We start from the raw sequence: 15,563 nt of genomic DNA, 5'->3' as shown, positions 1-15,563 counted from the left end.
AGGGTACTTTTATTGTCCTATCGTTTATAGTCCACCTGAAACTGTGTCAGCCTCAGACATCAATGGCTGAAGCCAATAGACACAACTCAGACTTGTTCCACTTGTTCTTTAAGTTGCATTACACTCTCTTGACCATCCTATCCTACTGGAATCTTCTTTTCCTTTGACATCACTAACTCTACACTATAGACTTTTCTCTTTCCTTACTGGCTGTTCCTCACTTTTCTCCCCCAGGATCAGATATGTCCATCAACCTCTTATGTGTTTTTCTCCCTATGATCCTGTTATATAATTGGGTCAGTGATGGCACCTGTGTAGTAGCTTAAAATGGTCCCCATATTCTTTACTTCTTCACAGCAGGCTAGGATTATTAGCCCAAATCCAGACAGCACCAAACATAAGTTCTCACACATGTAATTGCTTTAAATGTTGTCCAAACAAATATATGTTTAGCCTGCCTACTTCCATACCCAGAGGTAAGACAAACCCTGCAGCCATAAAGACACCAATCTACTGCTGCCCTTTGGAGCTCTCTGAGATAAATCTAACCACCTTGCTGACCTAAATTCCTAGGCCTCCTCTCTATTTTCTCCTTCTCCCCCCATGAGTTCCCTTGTCCTATCCCACTTCTGGGTGGTAGCCCTGCAAAGTAGTCTCTGGAAGGTCTTTTGCGGGAGAGACTTTCCCTGTCATGCAACCCTACCCAAGACCACCTAAAGAAAGCTGTGTGTTACTGCCTTTTGTGGTCTTGTCCCTTCTTTGATTGAGCTGAATTGCCCAAATTTACTGGAGATTTCATTCCTAATCTTCTCCTCTTCCCCCTTTTCTTAATGTATACTAGTAATCACACCCTCTGCTGTCAATTACATGCTCCTAACCCTAAATCTCGAGCTAAAGTACAGATCCCCTCCCATTTCTTTGGAAATGTGTTTCTTAGCTGGTGGACTGGATCATAGTCACTCTCATGATCTGTATCCCACAAGCCCCAATCTTGGAATTGTCCCCAGCATTTCCCTCTCTCAGTCTCAAATTCAATTGGGTGCAGCTTCCCATTCATTTTACTCCTTAAATATCTCTCAGTTGTGTTCTTTCACACGCATCAAGCTCTACCTATTTCTCTACTAAATGATCTCTCTCCCACTAACTGCTTTCACAGCAATCCAGTTATGTCCTTTTCCAGCTCATATCATCTAGTTGCTCTCCAGATCCTTCCTTCAAGTGCAATTCAATGTCCCTTTTCACCAATATTTTCAGTATCATCCTCTGCCACTCCCCACACATTTCAGGCACACTGCAATGAACTATGTGCACTCCTCTGGATGTTACACTCACATTCAAACCATTTTCTCACTTCTGCTTGCCCACCCACTCCATAAACTGGTTTTACTCTCACCAATTCCTTAAAATTTAGCTCAAGTATCTTCTTAACTACAAAACGCTCTTTTATATCTTGTCATCTCCTCAAAAAACCCCATAAGCTGAGTTTGTCTTATTTTTATTGCTACAGAACTCTAAGAATATTTCTAACACATAATTTATCACACCATATTGCAACTTATTTATTTACAGAGACCTATAACTACATTGTGGTCCCTGGAAGGCAGTAGCTTCTATTTTCACCTTTTAAAACATAAAGCCTAGAATAATGTTGGGCATATCATAAAATACTGAAAAAGTGTTGTTGAAGGATTTAAGAACAAGAAATAAGGTAGGATTACATAAATTATGATCATCACAAGTCAAGACCAGTTGTTCATCTCAAACATTTAAAAACTGTCTTTGGCATTTTAGCTATGGTGGATTATTGCTATATATATATATATATATATATATATATATATATATATATATATATATACACTTAATGCTGGTATACATGTATACATTTTATGCACATACTAGATGCCCCTTGCAGGAAGATTCCTGCAATAGGGCTTCCTGTTGTGGTCTCCGCTGCCCCGCTTGCTTCTCTCCCTTCTCGCACCACCCCCCACACCTGCTTCCCTGCCTTCTTTGCAGCCCTCTTGCTTGCTTCTCCGCAGCTTCGCTCTCTTTTGCAGTGCTTGGCTTCTTTTTATGCTGTCTTCAGTCTTAATTCTGGCCTGCATATGCAAATTAACCACCATCTTGGTTGGGTTAATTTGCATACTCATCCTGATTGGCTGGTAGGCATGGCTTTTGTGGGAATAGCAAAGGTATGATCAATTTGCATGTTTCTCTTTTATTAGAGAGGGTAGACTTGCTACTATATTTTTATTGGTGATGATTCTTATATTTTTGGATTTTCTTATGTGTTAATTTTGCTTTCCCTTGTAAGTTTAAGCTCAAATAATGGATCCTACTGCCTTTGAAAATATAAATATCTAGTAAAGAAATGTCTCTACCTGCCAAATAATATACTATTAAATGTATTCTACCTGCTGAATAATATACTTTTAAAGCTTAATTACCTGTGAGAATAATAAGAGTAAGAACATGGAAACAGATTACTTTTGAAGAGCATATTTTTCAACCCTCTCAACTTTTAATTCTGGGCTTATGCTTTAAACAGTTCTCTATAAATATTCTTTTTAAAGACTATTCAAAACAACATATAAAAACAAAAATAAATAAATAAACTTTCTCTTTCATTTCCACTTAAACAAAGTAAAGCTATAATTAGATTTACAACTAGCTTTTTAAAAATTTAACCATGAAAAATTAGCTAGGATATAAAATTTTATTTAAAAAAAACAACAATATTGGAGCTAAACTTCCCAACAATACTACTTTTTGTTAGGAGTTTTGATCCACAAAAGAAAATATACAGCCTAAATGTGGATTTACATGGTAGAATGTTATTTTTCCAAGGGAACCCATGTGCTCTTTTTCTATATATTTTGGGCTGAAATTTTAAAAATAATATAACTAGTTAAAGAATGATTTGTTGATCTGTAAGATACCCACAATTTTTAAAGGAAGGAACCAAATATTATATAGTTACAGCTGTAGGTAAAAGAGTGTGCTAGTATTAATTGGAAATAACAATATTTTTTCTTCTTTTTCCTAATATAAACAATTCTATGACTATTAAATTTTTCTGAAGATTGAAAAAGGTTATTTTCCACACATATGTCTATAATGCACGCTTGTTAATGGCATAAGCTCATGGATATTCATTGCTCAAAGGCTCCAGATCTGCTAAGTGAAAACATTTCATTTTTAGGCCAAGAAAGTAAAATCTAAAAACACCAGGTTCTGGATTAAAGCCAAACCATTAATTTGCAATAACACCTGGCTGCAATTCAGATGTTTTGACAAGTGTCCCTTATACAAATATGTATGTGATTGTTGATATTATAGTTATACAATATATATTTGTCATTATATATATATATATATATACACACACACAATATATATATTTGTCATTAATGACAAATATATATTATAACGTATACTGTACATAATCCTATATAATAAAAGGCTAATATGCAAATCAACCAAACAGCAAAACAACTGGTTGATATGATACACTGACCACCAGGGGGCAGATGCTCAATGCAGGAGCTCATCCTGGTGGTCAGGGAGCTCCCACAGGGGGAGCGCTGCTTAGCCAGAAGCCAGGCTCATGGCTGGTGAGCACAGTGGCTGTGGCAGGAGCCTCTCCAGCCTCCATGACAGCACTAAGGAGCAGCGAGCCAAGTGGTAATGAGCAGTGAGCAGGTGGGTGGTAAGGAGTGAGGGGTCCCAGACTGCGAGTGGGATGTGTTACTGCCAGCTTAGGCCCAATACCTGGAGGGATTGGGCCTAAGCTGGCAGGCATACATCCCCTGAGGGATCCCTGACTATAAGAGAACCTGCCCCACCCCGCCCCCCCTCCCAGTGCAAGTATTTTATGCACTGAGCCTCTTGTATATAATAATATATGTGAGTGTGTCACATATTTGTGTATGTATTTTTTACATGGAAAACTATAAAAAATAACTGCACATTCTCTCTGGAAATCAGTCACTCCTTTATATTTAATGATGTAATCATTAGTGCATCAAAAGGAAAGAAAAAATTTTCCTTAAGCAGCACAGTGCTTGTTAAAAGAAAGCAATGACATGTTTATAGTGCTCCCTGAGGACCTCAAAACTGTCATTGAATTACCTGGGAAAATGACTCTAGGCATGCAAATAATTTGGGTTTGCTTTATCTTTTTTTAAAAAAGTAGCTTTTGTTCCTTAAAAATATTGTATTTACATCACAATTATGTTAGTTCATTGTTTTAAGTTTTATATAGTGGTTATATGACGAAGTATTACTAATCCAAGTATATCAATGAAGCAATGAGCAGCATAAAATATTTTTGATTACATGCAGAAATGGTTCTTTCTATATCTTTTAAGAATTAAGGATTTAACTTTACCATGATAGAAACAGTGGATAAGCAAATGTTAGTCTTACTGAATATAAAAAGATTATCACAGGGGGAAAAAATGCATCAAATATTATCATACTATTTTCTCTACTTTATTTACCCCTACCATCCTGTAACTAATAAGATCATATATCATTCGAGGTTATAAAAAAACACTTAGTAACTCTCCTCCACAAATGGCAGCTGTTATTAAAATGCAGCAATAACTTTGACAAAAACAACAGACATGTTATGTTCCTCAGAGAAATGTTATCCAGGCATTGTCTGGAGAATGTTTTATTATTCAATAATTTGTCTTAGGGGTCCCCAGTGATTTTAACTTTCACCTTTACAGATAAGCTGCCTTTCATAATTGATATAAAACCATGACTACAGGGAAACAGCCAGTTTAATTTTGTAACACACATAAAATCCAACTTAATTTCCCCAATGAGTATTTTATAATTAGAGAATAGGAAAAACACTGGAGAGGTGGACATTACTATTTCTGTTTTTGGGTAGCACTCTCCCTGCTTGAATGTTACTCCATAAAACAGGAGCAAAGGATTATGTGCTACAAAGAATGATGATGATCAGTCTTGAATCCTTCCTGGAAAATTGGAAGAAAAAAAAAATATATATCTTCATATCTTCCTCTTTATATGTTGGAATTTTTAAATTGACATTTTCTTCTTCCCCCAAGAGGATGCTTAATAATAACTTGTTTACTCATTGTATATTGAATATAGTTAAAGAAGAAATTCTGACTCCTCTTTTGAGACTAGCATGTGTATGTGATGGAGAGGAAAATGGTGAGTTAATCAAACTCTTCATCTGAATGACATGTAAAAACAGTTACTACTTCAAACTAAAGGTTCATATCATTAAAAATACAAGAAAATTTGTGGAAAAGAAAAAAATAAAAGTTTTATTTATTTTTAATATACAAAAGCTTACAACATAGACAAGTTTTTGGAAAGTAGTCACAATGGGGTTCCTTTGACATTTGTTACAAAGCCAATGTGTATTTGAAATGGGTATCTATATATATAAAAAGCCAGCAACCAGAATGCTGCAACTACTGAAACACTGTGAGGACTGGAATGACTAGTCACTCTGATGCCTATTGCTACCAGCAAACTGGCCTGATCTGGGGGTGGAGCCAGCTGGCTAACCTCCCGAAGCTCCTCCCCTCAGCTGCCCCACTCCTGATTGGTCTCTCCCACCCCATCAGCCTGCAGCTCCTCCCCCTGTTGGCCCCACCCCGTATCATCTCCCAACCTCCTGCAGCCCCTTCCCCAGGCATGCCCGCTATGGGCCCCCACCACTCTGATCAGCCCCCAGCCCTCCCTCCAGCCTGCTCTGCCCCTGATTACCACACACACACACACACACACACACCAATAAGGGGTGGGGCTGGCCAATCTCCCTAGGTTCCTCCCCCGTCACTGACCCCCAAATGTGCCCCCATCCCACTTCCCACTGGCTGTCTCCTCCTCCTGACAGGCCCAGCCTGGATCCACCCCAATTGGGGCCTGACCCCTCCCGGTGCAGGTGCATGATTTTATGCACTGGGTCTCTAGTGTATTATAGCAGGGCAAGGAAGGAATGGGAGGGTGGAAAGTTATGTGACAATGTGTAGTACATTAACTGTTCAGATATTGGAGTTAAAAAAAGTCTAAGAACCAAGGTTTGTTTTCTCACTGATCAATCACCCTTAACACTTTCATCCCTCCCCTCCCCCACTGCAGAATCCCCTGGGCCTGCTGAGGCCGCCCACTGTGTTAACATTTGGGGGGAAATATACTAGTATTCCAGAAACCAAGAGGAAAAGAATGGAACTGGGTTTACTTGAAGTATTTAAAAACTATCTGGTACAACAACAACCTATACAGATCACCTGAGTATGCTAAAATTCACCAGAAAAAGAACAGAAGAATCTGTGCCTGCTTTCTGGGTAACAAAGTTTGCTGCCCCCCAGAAATTAGGTTTACAACTCTCATTGCTCCCTAAGGATGCAGGCCTCTCCAGTTCACAGTGTCAATCCACAGGGATGCGCTCATCAGCAGACACACAATGCTGTGACTGTCGCTAATTGTTTTCCGTTTTAAAGCATAGGATAAGAACACCATTTCTCAGGCAGACTGTTGTCAAAGACAGCTCCCCCCCCCCCCTCTCTCTCTCTCTCTCTCACACACACACACACACACACACACACGCACACACACACGCTCCTCATGACTAAAAATAAGGCAAACCTGCCAGTACAAATGTGGAAACATCGGGATGGAAATCATATTGAGGAGAAACAGGAGGCCAAGTTTTACTTTCTTCTTCTTCTTCTTTGTCTTTTTAAATTTATGGCAACACTTTTTACCCCTTCGTCATCTTTCTGTCACTGAGTATAATCTTGAAAAGCGTGGGTTCCAGCTCACCCTCACTCGCCAGCTCCACGCTTGCCCACACCCACACTGCTACTCCAGAGAACTGGGGATTACTCCTTGTCCGATTCTGCGTGGCGCACACCCGCACTCCTTTGTGTGCCATGCTCACTCCGCTCAGCCTCCCTACCTAGACTTTTCCCTTATTTTCCCAAACAAAAAGAAAACCTGGGGCCTTGCAGCTTTTTTTTTTTTCCTCCGGGAGCCCTAAGCTCTTCTAGAGACACCACTGCCGCCACCACCCAGACCAGCTCCAGTTCCCTGCACCCGCCTGGTCAGAAGGGGCAGAGATCTTCCTCCTGTTCAGCAAGTTAACTTGTCCTCGGCGGGGACCCAGAGGCCGGGGTGACCGGGTGCCATCCGGGGTGCCTGCATCTCCTCCCAAACAGCAAGGTAGGGGGTGGGATGCCCCCACCCTGGCTTGGGGAGCGGCCGGCGCTGCGCCCTGGAGCAGGGTCTTGGGGTGGTGGGCGGGGGGTGAGGGGGGTCCGCCGGAACAGTCACGTGTTCCCGAGGCACCTCTATTCATCCCCTTCCCCTTCCCCCCCTGCTCCCCGCTTCCTCCTCCTCCTCCTCCCGGCCACCTCCAGGTCTCCTCCAGCCGCCGCCGCCCGCGCTCCGGAGCCACCGCAGGGAGCCGAGTTCCAGGGAGGCGAGGCGCCCCAGCGGCCGGGCACCCCGAGGTACGGCTTCAGCCTCCCCCGCCCCTTGCCCCTTCCGCCGGGGTCTCCTGCAGGGAAGGGCGGACCCGACCCCCGGGAGCCGCCTCCGAGCCCAGGTCCCAGGGCGACGTCTGGGCTCCTTGGAAGGCGGGGAGGGGAGACCCGGGCGGCGGAGCAGGTGCTTGCGGGGCCGGAGAGGGGAGCGGGGCGGGCAGCGGGACGGGGCAGGAGTCTGTGCTGCGGGGCAGGTACTCACCCGCCTGGGAGAGGCACGAGCCGTCCCCGGGGTCCGTGCGGGCGCCGGGGCGGGAGGGAGGGAGCCGGGGCGGGGGCATCGGGGAGGACAAAGCTCCCGCCCTGGATGAGCCGGGTGCTGCCCCGTTAGCGTCCGCGGTGGGGCCGGTGTCCTCGGCCGGTGTCCAGCCGGAGCCCGGCTCGGGCGAGGTCCGCGGTGCCAGCCTCCCCGCACGGCTCGGGGCGTCCGGCCGCCCGCCACCCGGAGGCAGCTGCGCCCCAGGTTTGCGTGCGCTCCTGCCTCCAAGGTGGCCTCCTAGGACACATGCCATCGATACCATCCATCCATCCATCCATCCATCCACCTCGAATGACAGATACAGGGCATAGTTCTTATTACCACATTTACCGACCTGTAGTTTATCATGGAAAGAAACGGAACCCATTCATCACGTTGGAGCGAAGCCAGGAGACTTTGCCTTAGACCAGGGAAATAGCCCGAAGCACTCTTAAGCCGGATTGTGCAGCCCGGATGCTTTTCTACATTTGAGATTTCTCAAGGGGAGAGAAACTCTTGCTGTTGGAATGGAGGGGGAGAGGGTGGCGCGTGCCTGCCTGCTTTGTCAGTGGAGCAGCACGCAGAGCTGAATTTATCCTCTAGTTCAAGTTTTTGCCAGGTTCTGGCTCTAAAAATAAACCGTGGGAAGATCTGAGAACCTGGAATCTCGCCTTTGTTTCAGGATCCCAGCAAAAATAAGCAGGAGCGGATATTTTATCATGGTGAGAGGGGAAGCTCACATTTACTTTATTCTTTTGTGTCAGTGTCACCCATTGTGAGAAGAAAGATGTGCATTTTCATTAGGCAGGAAATTATCCTAATAAGCATTATTTAAGTATACAAGCTAAGCCTCTTACTATCCTTTGAGCACCCTGCAGTTCCTCTTATTATTCTTTCTGAGAACTATCTACTTAACATACTTACAGTCTACTCAAGATTTCATTTGTCTTGTTGACAGATATAGGTCAAAATTTTTTTTATTTAAAAATTACAATAAGTCTTTCCCAAGACACTGCTTTTAAAAAATTGCCACAATTTCATAATGCATTTGTTTTTTTTTCTTTTCTCGTTTTACTCAGGTGATTCAGATTTGATGTTTAGCCTGGTAATTCAGGTGGTGGGAGATAAAATCAGACGTAAAAGAGAAGAACAGTCTCTATTTACCCATTATTTAACCACCATCCTGATTTCACACAGTCAGTATCAGATTTCTTTTCAAATAATATTTCATTTTGAAAACATTCTCTCTTTGGTTATATTTAACATTCCCTCTAGGAATCTTACTTTCATTATGCACAAACTATGTATGTTGTATAAAACTGTACCACATTCATTTCTAACACTTGTTGAAACCAGAGAATTATCCCACAGACTAGCATTTCTATTATAAGTTTGCTTATTGGGCTTTTCAGGAAAAAGGAAGCGAAGTGGTAAGTTTAAGGAAAGAAATTCTTTGTGCCTTTTTCCCGCCCTTTCTTTCATTTTAAAGTGCTTTTATGGTAGGCCGTTAGACAGACATGTGTAGGAAAAGGACCAGAGGTCAGGGACAGAAAGTCACGGGGTGGAAAGCCCCTGGTGCATAGCAACTGGGAAAACAGGGACCTCCTCAGTAACCTTTCCTCCCCTAGATGATGGCTGGTCCCTCTGTCCCTCTCCAGACCACTCCTCCCCTGGCTAGTTGCTAGCCACCCCCCTCCCCACCTGGGGGGGGGGAAGGGGGTAGAGAATAGCCCTTAAGTACTAAGCCCCCAGGACAATGAGGCTCTAACTCACATCAAATATATCTAAGCCTCAGTTGTGTTTCAGCTCCAGGCCCAGAAAAGCAGCAAAACCAAACAAGTGACACAAGGGCTGACCTCAGAAACCAGTGCATTGATTAATGACACCCCCCTCCCACCCTCTCCACCCTCCCTGCCCTGGCGCCTGCCAGTCAGTGGGAGTGATCCTGAAAGGATACACCTAAAAAGCTAATGGTATCCTATTAAGATCCTCCCCCCGGGACCTCCCCTAAAATCTCCACCCTTAAAAGCCAGTAGGACAGAGGACCCAGCACTCTCCCTCCAGGGAGGAGGCTCTCACCTTTCCCCTCTCCTCTTTCCCTATAACCTTTATTCTTCTCTCTCCCAAAGCTCCAAGGGCCCCTCTTTTGCCTTTGGGACTTGTTTCCTGAGCCAATTTCTTCTACAGCTCAGTTCTTCTCTCTCTGAGACCTTAAAGGAATGTTCTCTCATAGTTTGAGACTTGGCTCTAAATTCTTTCCTAGTCAGAACCCAAGTACCCAGGTTGCTGAACCCAGGTCAGATCTGACTTCACCCATCTTACACCAGGTGCCATTCTTGCTGCCAACAGTTCCTCTACCTTACCTTTTCAATTTTCCTAATTGCTTAAAATATCCCCTGGCTGTAATGAGGCACTTTTAAAGAAACTGCTTAACACCCACACCCCTCCATTTTCAATATCCATCATTTAGTTGTGAGAAGTCCTTCAGTGGAGCAAAGATCCACAGAATGCTCATTTAGTGCAAAGCATATCAGGTATTTTATGTGTGTGTGTTTGTGGGTAGGTGGCCTGGGGTTAGAGAAAGAGCAGGATAAGGTAGTTTACATAGTCACACCAAAACAAAATGAGTTAATGAATGTTGGGAGAGATGTAAACATAAGAAAGAATGATAATTTACTCATCTATCAATAGGTAAGTATCCATTATATTTGGGAACAGTGCAAGTGGCCATGCTGTAGTGAAAACAGTAGGTCTGTGGCAGTCAGGAGAGTGTCATTCATTCCTTCATCAATCATCTATTTAGGGCCCTTTATATCTCAGACACTTATAACTGCAATTACTCACTGTGTAAACTCAAATAATACCTTGTATTAGTTGTTTTTATGCCACCACAGCCTAGGAGAGCACATGGCATATTAGTTGTTCAATAAATGCTAGTTGAATGAATACAGAAAGGAGCAACTAATCTTTCTTAGCTATTCACTAACGAAAGGGACCTCCTCTTTAAATTATATATAGATTAGTGCCTTTAGGGAGTGAAAAAAGTGTTACCCTCAGTTTTTCCTATGTTCATTAAATCCTCAGGATGGCATTTCCTTCATCTGCTTACTAAAAAAAAAGAAAGCTGTAATTTTATAATTTAATGAATTCAGTATTTTATGTGAATATATTTAAAATAGAAAAGGTTTAGGAACAAACTGTACAATCTGATGTACCGTATTTTCCGGCATATAAGACGACCCCCTAATTTTACAGTTAAAACATAGGTGTAGGCCTATATTCGCTGTATAAGACTACACCCCACTCCCGAGGCAACACCAGTTCTTTTTTTAATAGACCGCCTCTCTGACTCTGGCCAATCTGAGCAGGCTTTTTGCTAGAACACAATGTAGCTTCGGGTATAGAACATGTATAATTTGCATGCATAAAAAGCCTGCTCAGATTGGCTGAGTTAGAGAGGCAGACTATTAAAAAAAGAACTGGTGTTGCCTCGGGAGTGGGGGGTAGTCTTATACAGCGAATAGGCCTAAACCTATGTTCTAACTGTAAAATTAGGGGGTCATCTTATACGCCGGAAAATACTGAACTTCTTTTTCATTTAAATAAAAGCATGTTGTAAATATGTTTTGCTAATTTTGTCTTATGTTGCTTATGTGATAGCCTTTATCAATCAAGATATATAATTAAAAATTTTAAAGTGTTAAACTATCACATTTGTCCGTGTAGGTATCTTCTCTTTTCTTGAGACCATTTGAAAACTTGTCTAATTTCACACACACACACACACACACACACACTCACTCACTCACTCACACAGAATCACACTCAAACCTGAATTTGCCCATATTCCTAGGATGATTCATTTCTGATATTTTAAAGCTTGGGAAATGAAACTATTCTAAAATGACTAGTAACACATTTTTACTTAGCATCCTCTATGTATGACATATTCTATTAAGCATCATTACTATCCAGGTAGCTGCAGGGAGGCCACAGTACAGTAATGTGATGAATAAGATGATTCAGTAGGCCTTATGAACCACTTTTAAACCAGTTATACTTTCTCCCTTGTGGTAATATCAATGTAAATTACTGGTTAGCATCTAAGAATAAATGAGTAAGATCCTGGGTTTTTGGATTAATTTATCTTTAAAGGGATGTAATTAGCTACTAGAGAGTAATTCAGTGAACATAGAATTGGCTGTAGATGTGAAAAACTTAGTTTCAATCTTTCTCATAGCACAGTGGTGCCTATTTGAAACTTGTTGCAAGTAAAACCAAAGTTAAAGTTATTTATAACGAATGTATGTACACAATAGGATTTCCTGTTTGGAAATGTATTGGACCACGACCTCTAAGTTGAAGATAATAGTGCTTACTGTTAATTTAAATATCTAGGTATCTTTATAGTTTTAATTATAATTATCTACTTAGATCTGGCAATATATATATATATATATATATATATATATATATATATATATATATATTGCTTTCTAAGACTCACATATATATCAGGGCCTCTATAACAATGTATATTCATCAGAATGAACTATTGCTATCTTGAATGGGAAATTTTTAGTAAATAATACGAGTGCTTACTTTTTTAAAATGGAGGAGGAGTTCCTTTTACTTTATTGTTATATTATATGCAGTTTTGTGCTTCATCAGAAAGTACTGTCAAATGTAGTATACAACAGTAAATAAGTAATACCATTGTGATATTAATAATAGAATCTTCTTAGTTTCCTTTCAAATGAAAAAAAAACTCATGAGGTGTTATGTTAGTATAACTTTTACAGTTGACTTTATAATGTTTTCCTTAAACAATATGAACTTATTGAATCTCTTTAAAGCTACAATCTATTTTCAATTTCTAACAGGTAAATTTTATTTTAAAAGCACCGGCAGCACTGCTGGTCAGTGGCTGTGTTAATTCATGAGAATCTGGCATACCTCAAGGACTGAGAATTGATCATGGGATGTTTTTGCCCTCCAGCATTGTGCTTACATAGTCAATAGTACAACTTGATAAGCATTTATTGAGTGTCTATTGTATACACATAGGTACAGAGATAGTGTTTCTGCACTTGAGAATCTTTAATTTTAACAGTTTAAAGACTAGACCATATTTAGGATGCTAGGTTTTTGTTTGAATTTTGTATTTTCCCATAAATATTTGTTTAACATTTGCAGTGGTGAAGTTACTGTGCCATGTAACTTACCTGGTAGATATCTAGGTAAGTGACAGTTCTTGCTTTTCTGTTGCTTAAAAATAAATAAGGTAGATGGTTTGCATTATATTTGCAATGCAAACCAGATTGTGACATGTAGCATCAGGCAGTTATTGTATAAACGGAGCATTTTGTGGGTTGGGAAGAGAAGCTCACATTCCATTGAGTAGACCAAGGAATACTCTAGGATAGGTCTCTCTTAAGTTTGGTCTTCATTCAAGCAGGAAAGGAAGGAATGGTTAAGATAGATTACATGACTACACCATGTATGAGGTACCTTGAATGGAGAAGAATATTACTGAGCTACTGCCAATTGAGTATCTGAAGTTCTTATCTACATTTGCCTTTTCCTTGCCTTACATTATTTCCTACATTAATTTAAAAAACCAAGTTTGGCCGAGACCGGTTTGGCTCAATGGATAGAGCGTCGGCTTGGAGACTGAAAGGTCCCGGGTTCGATTCCGGTCAAGGGCATGTACCTTGGTTGCGGGCATATCCCCAGTAGGGGGTGTGCAAGAGGCAGCTGATCGATGACTCTCTCCCATCGATGTTTCTAACTCTCTTTCTCTCTCCCTTCCTCTCTGTACAAAATCAATAAAATATATTATAAAAAAAATAAAAAACCAAGTTTGTTATTTTGACACAAGTTAATATCCCGTGGAAATGACTATAGACTTAAACTTACTGTAATTATTATTGGCTGATACTTGCACCGCACTTGGAGCCAATTAAAGACCTCACTAAACATTCTTAAGAGGTTATTAAGATAACGAAAGCAAATTGTAAAATTTACTTTCTCTCTCAGTGGATTAATTTATAGCTGTCATGTAATTTTTTTTTTTTCAAATTGCTAACAAATGTCTTTTTATTCCAAGCAGGACTGTACTATGGATTTAGAGCTCCAGGATTATTATAACCAGACACCTGCCACAGAGAACAATACTGCTACCCCTCGGAATTCCAATTTCCCAGTCTGGGATGACTATAAAAGCAGTGTAGATGACTTTCAGTATTTTCTGATTGGACTCTATACACTTGTAAGCCTTCTTGGTTTCATGGGAAATCTGCTTATTTTAATGGCTCTCATGAGAAAGCGTAATCAGAACACAACAGTAAACTTCCTCATAGGCAATCTGGCCTTCTCTGATATCTTGATTGTGCTGTTCTGCTCACCTTTCACACTGACCTCTGTCTTGCTGGATCAGTGGATGTTTGGCAAGGTCATGTGTCATATTATGCCTTTCCTTCAATGTGTGTCAGTTCTGGTTTCAACTTTAATTTTAATATCAATTGCCATTGTCAGGTATCATATGATAAAGCATCCTATATCTAATAATCTAACGGCAAACCATGGCTACTTCCTGGTAGCTACTGTCTGGACACTGGGTTTTGCGATTTGCTCTCCCCTTCCAGTGTTTCACAGTCTTGTGGAACTTCAGGAAACTTTTGGCTCAGCGTTGCTGAGCAGCAAGTATTTATGTGTTGAATCGTGGCCATCTGACTCATACAGAATTGCTTTTACTATCTCCTTGTTGCTAGTGCAGTATATTCTGCCCTTAGTTTGTCTAACTATAAGTCACACCAGTGTCTGCAGGAGTATAAGCTGTGGACTGTCCAGCAAAGAAAACAAATTAGAAGAAAATGAGATGATCAACTTAACTCTTCATACATCCAAAAAGAGTGGACCCCAGGTGAAACTCTCCAGCGGCCGTAAATGGAGTTACTCATTCATCAGGAAACACCGAAGGAGATACAGCAAGAAGAAGGTATGTGTGTTACCTGTTCCAGCAAGATCTCCTCAAGACAATCATTCCAGCACACTTCCGGAAAACTTCGGCACTGTGAAAAGTCAGCTCTTTTCATCCACTAAGTCCATACCAGGAGTCCCCACCTGCTTTGAGATGAAACCTGAAGAAAACTCAGATGCTCATGACATGAGAGTAAATCGTTCTGTCATGAGAATAAAAAAGAGATCTCGAAGTGTTTTCTACAGACTGACCATATTGATATTGGTGTTTGCTGTTAGTTGGATGCCACTGCACCTTTTCCATGTGGTAACTGATTTTAACGATAACCTTATTTCAAATAGGCATTTCAAGTTGGTGTATTGCATTTGTCATTTATTAGGCATGATGTCTTGTTGTCTTAATCCAATTCTATATGGATTTCTTAATAATGGAATCAAAGCTGAGTTGCTGTCCCTTATACACTGTCTTCATATGTCATAATTCTCACTGTTTACCAGGGAAAGAACAAATGTTAGGATAATGTAAAATACATTCATGATAACTTTGTGTATATAATAAACACATTTTATTAATTTATGAATTTAATTTATGTATGAGTTCTGAACTTGGATGTCAGTTCATAGTACATAAATATGAAAGATAATTTTGTGTTATAGTACAATGAATTCATTTAGTGTATAATGTCAGTGTTGGTCCAATCTGTGATTTCATCTTAAAAAGTAGTTATATTACCTTTCTTTTCCCTTTGCCTTATAAACAAGTGCATTGTATCTTTTTGTTTAAAATAAAAGTTGTATTTACC

The 15,563-nt window shown here is 40.7% G+C and overlaps 2 protein-coding genes across 2 annotated transcripts in view; one reads left to right on the top strand and one right to left on the bottom strand.

The window, feature by feature from the left end:
* The window catches only part of NPY1R (neuropeptide Y receptor Y1), a 21,828-nt gene extending 13,571 nt beyond the window's left edge, over positions 1-8,257 (bottom strand). Inside the window, exons 1-2 of the mRNA XM_084884920.1 lie at positions 8,135-8,257; positions 7,744-8,037 (exon numbers count right to left, since the gene is read on the bottom strand). The gene's annotated coding sequence lies outside the window, so the exon portion shown is untranslated. The remainder of the gene's footprint in view (positions 1-7,743; positions 8,038-8,134) is intronic.
* NPY5R (neuropeptide Y receptor Y5) lies at positions 6,818-15,563 on the top strand. Its single transcript, XM_084884914.1, has 3 exons — positions 6,818-7,218; positions 7,416-7,508; positions 13,892-15,563. The coding sequence occupies exon 3, from the start codon at positions 13,901-13,903 to the stop codon at positions 15,239-15,241; it is 1,341 nt and encodes a 446-aa protein (XP_084741040.1). The 5' UTR covers positions 6,818-7,218; positions 7,416-7,508; positions 13,892-13,900; the 3' UTR covers positions 15,242-15,563.

Source organism: Pipistrellus hanaki, assembly GCF_964339955.1.
Source record: "Pipistrellus hanaki genome assembly, chromosome: 5".
In the NCBI taxonomy this organism is placed as follows: domain Eukaryota; kingdom Metazoa; phylum Chordata; class Mammalia; order Chiroptera; family Vespertilionidae; genus Pipistrellus; species Pipistrellus hanaki.
This window is presented reverse-complemented; position numbering and strand designations above follow the sequence as displayed.

Excerpts from the sequence above, each read along its gene's own strand:
- NPY5R (XM_084884914.1), top strand. The coding sequence starts at position 13,901 with ATGGATTTAGAGCTCCAGGATTATTATAACCAGACACCTGCCACAGAG.